At 35.2% G+C, this 9564-nt stretch overlaps 1 protein-coding gene across 1 annotated transcript; it reads left to right on the top strand.

Moving 5' to 3' along the window:
• Positions 1-299: 299 nt before the first annotated feature.
• Positions 300-9298, top strand: LOC109101575 (nocturnin-like). The gene is made up of 4 exons (XM_042755389.1): positions 300-726; positions 903-1098; positions 7206-7466; positions 8001-9298. The coding sequence occupies exons 1-4, from the start codon at positions 721-723 to the stop codon at positions 8879-8881; spliced, it is 1344 nt and encodes a 447-aa protein (XP_042611323.1). The 5' UTR covers positions 300-720; the 3' UTR covers positions 8882-9298.
• The last annotated feature ends 266 nt before the right edge of the window (positions 9299-9564 follow it).

The following is a 9564-nucleotide window of genomic DNA, read 5'->3' as shown; positions in this document are numbered from 1 at the left end:
TATTTTAACAGAACGACAGCCTTTCTTTAAGCTGTAATTCTGTCTGTTCAGTCATTGACGTCTCTTTTAGTAAATATTGTATTTCTTATACCAGGAGTATTACTAGAAAATCAAATCACCAAATATGGAATGTGCGCTTGAGCTTGGAAAATCGTACAATGTACGTCAATGATGACGTGGTATTCTAATGTCCATACGTCTTAGAACGTTCGACTCTAATTGGCGGGAGAAGCGCCAAGCCCCTCCCATTGTCCGGATTTTATTTCAAAAGAAGCACTGGGTGTTCTCTCTTTGACAGTAGGACTGAACCATTCACTGTTGTGTAGGTGAATATCGCGCTAAAACATGTTGCTGTTTTGTATTTTTCCATATACGTTTTGGATTTGTTTGAAGTGTTGAAATCCCATATGCAGTCCTCATATTTCATATAGAGAATAGCTTAATATTTAATGTAATTTTATTCGTGCATGAAAACCTAATCTACTGAACTCCCCTATCAAGATATAGTCCACGTGTCACCCTGCCTGGAATATGATGACACTACCGGCTTTTTTCCGTTTAGTGAAAAGACAACGAATCATCTCTAAATAGTGTCCAAAATGGCTTTTACAAGCGTTAGATAGGTTTGTAAACTTATTTCTTCCTTAGCCATACTTCAACCCATAGTTTGGGTTATCAGTTTTTAAACTGCGGTTAAGGATTGTCAACCGAAGAAGAAGAATGAATACGGTGTAGTGGCCGAAATTTGCACCCTGCCATATTATGCACACCCCTGGTATTGGTAGTTTAGGGAGTAGGTGTGGGGAGGGGTTAGGATTAGGGGTTTTTGGATTAGGCAATCAGGTAGCACTTCAACGAGGGGATGTGCAGAATCTGGCAGGGGTGAAGAATTCGGCACAACACCGGCCCGGCGCTGTTCGTCGCTGCTTCACCGAGAACTGGCTGCAGTCTGTCGCTCATCACCGGGGACACATCCAGAGAAACCCGCTCCGCTGAAGAAAAGCAGCCTTCCGAGGACACGACCCTTCCACACCAGCGTAGCTCATCCTCCTCCAACCAGGTCCAGCTCATCACCCCTTCTGCTCGGTCCTTTACGAGGTCATATAAGATTTCATCACATATTCTTTTGTCTTACTAAGATCATGGTTGTGTCTTAAAACCAAGTTGAGCTCTTTAAGTTACCTAGACAGTAACGTTAGGTGACTCGGAACGCGCCGCAACGTTTTGAGACAAATTCAGTTTTTAGGGTTTCACGTGACACAGTGTGAGAGGATTGAGGATAATCTTAGGAGACACGTCACATAAATCACATAAAGAATGTGATTTGTGATCATATCACTTAGTGTGTCCCTCGTGCTATAACAGAGGACTCGTGTACAGTAAGAGGGAGAGCAGTGTTGCCAACTAATATTCAGGGTACGTTCCTAAGGGCAGATCGATTTGTTGCTTAAAGTTGCTAAATGATGTTGTTACATCATTGCGCGATGACGTCATTGCATAACCATTACACAAAACAGCGTTCTTACGTAGAATACACAACGATATTACTCAAATCTCAGCGAATTTTTTTTTTTAAATGTCATTTGTTCATAAAAATATTATAAACATAAAATATTTTAATTTGTAAAAGTGACAAAAGTAGCACAACTTTATGATCGGATATTTTTTACTACATTGAATTATTGAACAGTTACAGTTTTAATGTATTTTCTTATTAACTAGTAAGACTGCACTTTCTCAACAATTATAGTTTAATCAGTGTTCTGGTAGTTAGTTAGTGTGCTACACAAAAGGACACCTTGTATTGTTTATATGAAGAACAATATATATTTATTTTTCACAGGTGTTTTAAATTCCACATTTCATTTTTTAATTTAACATTACAACAACACAACTTAATAAATAACGCAGAAAATTACTAGTACCGTTTTTACACATATTTTTTCTTACTGTGTACCTACCTGAACAACAATTATACAAGCTAATAACATGCTGTATCATAAATATGCATTTATTATTGTTATCCAGCTCTCTCCAGTTTGATGTGCTTCTTGGCTGGATAGCTGCTCAATGAGCTTCCAGTTTGATGTGCTTTTGTGTTAGCTTAAGATGAAAAATTTGCCTTTTTATCATTTGAGATCACCTTTTTTATTCATTGAGAGTTCACTTTACAAAAGTTGCTAAAAGTTGCCAAAAAACCTTTAAAAATAGCTAAATTTGTTGCTAAGTGCTTTTTGAAAAAAAAAAAAAAAACAGTTGCTAGGGTAGTTTGAAAAGTTGCTAAATCTAGCAACAAAATTGCAAAGTTGGCAACACTGAGAGAGAGAGTGATGACTTGTCATTCACCCTTTGAGGTGTGGGAAACCATAGCAGATCCCCAATAATTTTATGATCTTTATTCAGATGCATTTGTTCAATTTGTTTTTATTTATATATTTTTTAATTCTCAAACCAATCTCACTAAAAAGCATTATTATTTTAGTATTATTTATACTATTATAGTATTTATTTTTAATTAGCTTTATTTTTATATTTTTATTTTTCATTTTAATTTTAGTTTATGTTATGTGCATTTGTAATTCTTTAGTTTTTTTAAAAACATTTTTATTCAGCTTTGTTTTTTTTTATGTCAGCTTTAGTAATTTTAGTACTTCAACTAAAATTTTATTTATTTGTCAAGGCATCATTTTTAATTTAAGTGTAAGCCTTTCATCTAATATTTATATTTTTAGTTAGGAACAACCAAACTGCTAGAGTCATTAGAATTTTATACTGTTTTGTCTTGAGAAAATCAGTTCTGAAGGAAGTTATAATTTGATATATAATTTTGTTTAATGTTGATATATAACATTATTATACTTTGTTTTTCTTAATATTGTTTGCTTGGGTTAGTTCGGTGTTCTCTACTTAGAGCTATTCTAGTGTGCCTTCAAGGTAACTTGATAGTCCTGCTAAAGGTCAGTGAACAGTACACCCCTTTGAAACAGCCCTGTGTTGATTACACTCTTAATCCAAGGTGTAACTTCTTATTAAATGTCATTCAGTCATAGTTTTCAGGTTATGGCATGCATCATCTTCACACCTAGTGAGGTTGTCAGCATTTCTCTTAATCTGAGAATAGCTTCACTGTAAAAAAAAAAAAAAAATCTGTAGTTTTTACAAAATAATTTTGGCAGCTGTGGTTGCCAGAATAATTTAATAAAAAATACAGAAAAACTGTAAACACATTTACAGCCAAAAACTGTAATTTACAAAACAAATTTGACTGTAAACAGTAAATTCACAGCCAAAAACTGCTAATTTACAAATTCATATAACATCTCCATATTGAAGTATGTAAAACACAAAACACATCATGGTAACACATGATACTTAAATAATGCAATAAACTGTAATTATACAACAGAAGATGTAACATAGTTTTACCAAGCCTAATGTAACATCTCCATATTGAAGTATGTATACAAGTCAGAACAAGGAAATATGAAGTTTCGCTTCATGAACTTCTGTGTCAAATGAAGTGCTAAATGTCAGAGCTTGGGGAGAGAGTTCAGCGATGTGCATCAGTTGTGTAATAAGGCTTTATAATCTCATGCTCCAAAATTGACTATTTTGTTTGGATGGTTTTGAGTGATAGATTTTTTTTTTTTCAATAACTAAAGAACATTTTAGATTAGTTCTTAAGTTATTAATGCACTATATAATTTTTGGTAATAATTAACAATATTTCTTACAGCATTTGTTAGTCTAGCTAAATGTTAATTTATAAAAATACTATTGCTCATTGTTACTTAATCATAATGTTACATTTTCATAATGCATAAAATGATTTAATATTTTTAGTATTTTATAGTTTAGGGTCTGTAAGAAAGAAGTCTCTCATGTTCACAAAGGCAGTTAAAATAACTGTTTTCTATTTTAATATAAAGTATATATAATGTAATTTATTCCTGTGATATAAAGCTGAAATTTCAGCATCATTACTCCAGTCTTCAGTGTCACATGATCCTTCAGAAATCATTCTGATATGCTGATTTGGTGCTCAAGTAACATTATTTATTTATTATTATTATTATTATTATTATTAATATACAGTCGTGCTGGTTAATAATTTTGTAGTAGCCAAGATCAATTCTGTTCAGGATTCTTTGATGAAAGTTCAAAATAACAACATTTATTTAAAATAGAACTGATTGTCACTTCTGATCTTGATTTAAAGCCGCATTGTTGAATATTCATTTTCATTCATATTACATGTGGATATATAGAAATTAACATTAACTGAGATTAATAAATGAAATTAACATTAACTGAGATTAATAAATGTAAATGTATTTTCCGTTTTAGTTCTTAATATACAATGAATGAACTAATGTTCACAAATTTTAACCTTATTGTAAAGAGTTAGTGAAAAAGTGCCTAATAAGCAACAATGTCTTCCTCAAACCATATATTAAATTAGTGCTGAAGTGTCCTCTTCACTGTGCATAACCGTGTGTGTGTGCACATGTGTGCGCTGGCGTGATTCGAGTCCCTCTCGTGGTTTTTTTAAATGAGTCATTGTGCAGAATGAATGGTAGGGGAAGTACAGACACACTGGTGCATTCAGGAACCCCTTTGTGTAGGAACACATACACAGATACAAACACACTATCACATCCACAGTCCCCCAGAATCTTCACATACGAATGCATAAGAGCTCAGTGAGTGAATGCTAGTGTTCTCTCTCTGTCGTACACTAACCTACTGACCGGACACTGGATTAGTCCTGGAATCAGTCAAAGAGAAGAGGATTGTGCCTTTAGTTCACCTGCTTCAGAGACATTCAGTGGGAAAGGATCTAATAAGAGGTATTTTTAAAAGAAATATGTGATTTTAAGGTTTTTTTTAGATTAATATAAGACCTAAATGTTTGAGAAAGGGACCATACTGGCCATAGATCCTGAAGAGCCATCGATTTAGTTACAGTGGATGTCTAGAGATGGTGAGACTAAACTTAGACAAGATGACAAATATGCATGTGACTTGAATTGTATGGGAAATGTGTGATTTAAATGATTACTAAGCAATGACTAGCCTTGAGTATTCAGCACTTCACTTCAATGAATGGAAAATCTTTACTTGTCAGTTATGAGATTTCACTTTTTAAATTTAACGAAGACATAATCAAACACAAATTTAAAGAGAGAGAGGCTGGATGTAGAGTTCTTGGATGTATTGGATGTAGTATTCTTGAGGAGGTAGAGACAACAGAAATGGAACAAGATGAAATCAGATGATATGCGTAAGATTAAATGAATCAAAAGCTGTGTCTGGCATAAACATTTAAGTCAAAATTTAAATGATAAGAATTACTCCTACAATATATGATTTTTTTATGTTCATTTTATTTACACTAACGTTAAAATGTTTGGGGTCAATAATAAAAACAGTAATATTATGAAATACAATCACAATATAAAAACATCTATTTTAATAAAATACAAAAAAAAAATTATCATTTTTAAAAAATATTAAAATTTAAAAATTAACTGTTTTCTATTTTAATATTTTTTTAAATATATATTTATATCTATGATAGCAACGCTGAATTTTCAGCATCATTACTCCAGTCTTCAGTGTCATGATCCTTCAGAAATCATTCTGATATGTAGATTTGCTTTTATTTTCTTTTTCAATGTTGTAAACAGTTGTGATGCTTAATATTTTTGTTGAAACCATTTTTTTTTTTTGTTGCAACATATCTTTATTTTAAATCTAAAAAATATATATATTTATTGCCTCCTCCTTCCTTAATTTCTTTTAAAAAGTTTGAACATTAATGTAAATGTAAGATTAAGATGACAGGAATGCAAAATTTGCTGCCATGGTCCTACTGGTTTTGGTTATTTCTAATGTGTTTTGAGGGGTTTTAGTATATGGTTGTGCAGGTACTAGAATATGAGTTATCGATTACTATTATGAGTAACATGAGTTGTCATTCATGTCTAGGATAAGTTAGTATAAGGTTTATATACACCAAGTATAAGCAATTAGTAACAGTGATTTCTAAATAGCATTAAATAGCATTAACAAAGGTACTGTTTCCTGTCCACAAGGAGATGAGTGTTTCCCACTGTTTGTACTGGATACTGTATCTGTGAGTTGTCATGACAGACAGTACACAGCTGTTTCCATGGCTGCAGTTAACCCATTGTCTGTTAACATGATGAATAATTTACATAGCGGTAAACTAGCATACACACATCTTTGTATCCATCAAGATTTGAGAGGCTAAAGAGGTTAATCAAATATTTTTAGCCAAGAGACATGCACACACTCATGCAAGAATGTTAATATGTGATTCATATCTGGTTAAACCTCTTCTAAAGACTCAGAACAAGCCCAGACAGATGCTGAGGTATAAGAGCCATGTCCCTTGTGAACTTATTATCAATGCTTTAAAAGGAGTAGTACTTTTCAACATTACACTCACAATACACTGTGAGGTATCAAATGTTGTTCTTTCTAGTTTTTTTTATTATACTTTTTTTTTTTTTAGTAATACTTTTTTTTAGTACACATTAACAACAGACAGTACTTAAGACCTAATTCATCTGCACTTTAAATAGCTACAATGTGCTGTCATACTGTTGTTTGTAATTTTCATATACAGTGTGCTGCACCGCTATTTATATCTACATTGGCTGTTGTTTGTTTTGTATAAAGTATGTTATGTCATCTTTCATACTGTGTACTATGTACAAGTGACAGCATACACAATCATTTCACCTGGTGAACGGCGACAACGGAAATTAAAATAAGGTGTAATCAGACAGTATAATTAAAAGAGGCATGAAATGTAGATAAATATAAAGACATATGAAGGCATATAATGGCTTCAAAATCTTGTATGTATTTTACATGCAGCTTTTATGTCCTCATTTGATTTTATGTTGCAATATTTGTAAAATTCATTTGACACTGCAGGAATATTAAAGTGAACTGCAAAATAGGGTTAAAAAATGTTTTAAAAACATGGAAAAACATTTTCTGTTTTGATTTGCTATACACACAAACACCCCCCCCCCACACACACACAAATATATATATATAAATACATGTTAATAAACATCCATTAACAATTATGAATCTGTGAAGTTTTAGAAAAAATTTCTACAGCTATACCAGAGTGTGTATTCATGTTTGTGTGTGTGTGTGTGCAGTGTGTCAGATGGGCAGCAGCAGCAGCAGTAGACTCTTCAGTACTCTGGCCCAGACTCTGAGCAGCGCTGCGCTGACAGACCCACATGTGGATGCTGACGATTATGAGTATGAGCAGGCTGACCCGGACGCTCTGTTGCGTGAATGCGAGGAGGTTTTAAGGAACCGGCCTCCTCGAATGCACCGAGACTTTGTTACGACCAGAGCCGGCTCACTGCAGAACACACCCATCCGGGTCATGCAGTGGAACATCTTAGCACAAGGTACAGAGTCTGTCTGCTTATGTCATGTATTTAATTCACAGGGGGTAACTTAGATCAGAGGTTTTATGCTTTTTTAATGCCACCAGCTTCTTGAAAGGCAGATATTTATTTGCATGTGTAAAGACTCATTTATACTGTGTGAGAAAAATAAACGTGATATTATGTTTTCTCTAATATTGTAAAAGAAACGAACAAACAAAAAATTATTTTTTAAAAAACATGTTCTCCTGCCCTGTTTAGTTCCTGTCTCCCTAGTTTCTGTTTTTATCATTAGTTGCCTTGGTTAGCTAGTAGTTTCAGGTGTCTTGTTAATTTACCCATTATATATACTCTGTGTTGTTTGGTTTTCTGCCATCTATTTGGTATTCTATTGTTGTGCTGCACTTTATAATCAGCACACATGACATTTTTTTCTTTTTCCAAAATGTATATTTATATCAATCTAGGATAAAGACATCACATTTAACTGCAGTGCTGCCATATTGTGCTCAATACATGGTGTAAACATTCTTCATTTTTCTTGTGTATCTGCAGCTCTGGGCGAAGGCAAGGACAGTTTTGTGCGCTGTCCGATGGAGGCGTTGAACTGGTCAGAGAGGAAGTATCTTATACTGGAAGAGATCCTTACCTACAGGCCAGATGTGCTGTGTCTACAGGAGGTGGACCACTACTTTGACACCTTCCAGCCTGTGCTCGCCAGCTTAGGCTACCAGAGCAGCTTCTGCCCCAAGCCATGCTCCCCCTGCCTGCATGTTCACAATAACAATGGCCCCGATGGCTGCGCTCTTTTTTTCAACCGACGTCGCTTCCAGCTGCTCCACACCACTCACAGACTCTCTGTCATGATGCTCAAAACCAACCAGGTGGCCGTCGTGGCTACGCTTCGCTGCAGGCTCACAGGTCAAGTCTTCTGCGTGGCAGTAACACACCTGAAAGCACGGAGCGGCTGGGAGGCGTTTCGCAGCGCACAGGGGGCTCATCTCCTCCAGCAGCTCTGTGACCTAACCACACAGTCACACACGGAGATGGATGATGAAAACCGGACTAGGGTTGGGGAAAGTGAAGAGGGTATTCCGTGGTGGTATGTGGGGATTTTTAATGCAGAACCAAGCGAGGAAGTGTACAGGCGCTTTATGACTTCTCCACTGGGGCTAGACAGCGCTTACAAGTGTCTGAGTGAGGACGGGAACACAGAGCCGCCCTACACCAGCTGGAAGATCCGGCCCAGCGGAGAGAGCAGATCCACATTGGACTACATTTGGTACTCTGAAAGAGCGTTCCAGGTGGACGCTGTGCTGAGGATACCGAACGAAGAGCAGATCGGGCTCGACCGCCCGTCGTATCATTATCCCTCTGATCACTTGTCACTGGTGTGTGACTTAAGCTTTAGTCAGCAGCCTCATAGGCTCATGTAGCTGTCAGTCATTAATGCTCCCGGCCTTCATCTCCAATAGGGATCCAGAATAGCTTAGGACATTCCTAGTGTGTGTGTGTTTATGTCTGAATGTGAGAGTGCATTATTGCAAAGAATGTAACATATTATTCACCAAAACCTTATTTTTTACATGCTGATGTAGGTCTTAATACACCTCTATGCTTTCTATCATTGAAGGAGATTAATTATTATATTCTTATTGTTTAAGCAGAGGTTGTGCAATATATTGTAATTTAAGTGCTAAAGGATGATCTCAGGAAGATGCACATTCTCGATTAAAAGGTTCTGGAAGTGGAAAGATGTTTATATTTATACTGACTTGACTTTTTTCTTTTAGTAACACTGTAATCATTGATCTGTTTGCCACTGACCAGTAATCCAAATACATCAGTGTATTAAAATTGTGTGATCTCTTTCTTTAATGATAAGTGAAAGTGGACTGGTTTGAAAAAAAAAATTCAGATTTTGATTTCCACTAGAAGATTGTATTGGATTTGTTTCATCTTTATTTGCTTGCAGGGTAAAAGGTAGAAAAAACATGAATTCGATTTAAATGCACGTATAACCGATTCTGCAGAGGGAATGTTTTTTACCAGCACCCTGACTTGGCCAAGAAATTTTCTTTTTTTAAATAACTTGAATGTAATTCCACCATCATCAGAC

Source organism: Cyprinus carpio, unplaced genomic scaffold (assembly GCF_018340385.1).
Source record: "Cyprinus carpio isolate SPL01 unplaced genomic scaffold, ASM1834038v1 S000006694, whole genome shotgun sequence".
NCBI classification, from domain to species: Eukaryota; Metazoa; Chordata; class Actinopteri; order Cypriniformes; family Cyprinidae; genus Cyprinus; species Cyprinus carpio.
This window is presented reverse-complemented; position numbering and strand designations above follow the sequence as displayed.

Bases quoted from the DNA above. Each gene is read 5' to 3' on its own strand.
- LOC109101575 (XM_042755389.1), top strand. The intron at 1,099-7,205 runs GTCATATAAGAT...GTGTGTGTGCAG, and splicing joins TCTGCTCGGTCCTTTACGAG to TGTGTCAGATGGGCAGCAGC. The intron at 7,467-8,000 runs GTACAGAGTCTG...GTGTATCTGCAG, and splicing joins GTGGAACATCTTAGCACAAG to CTCTGGGCGAAGGCAAGGAC.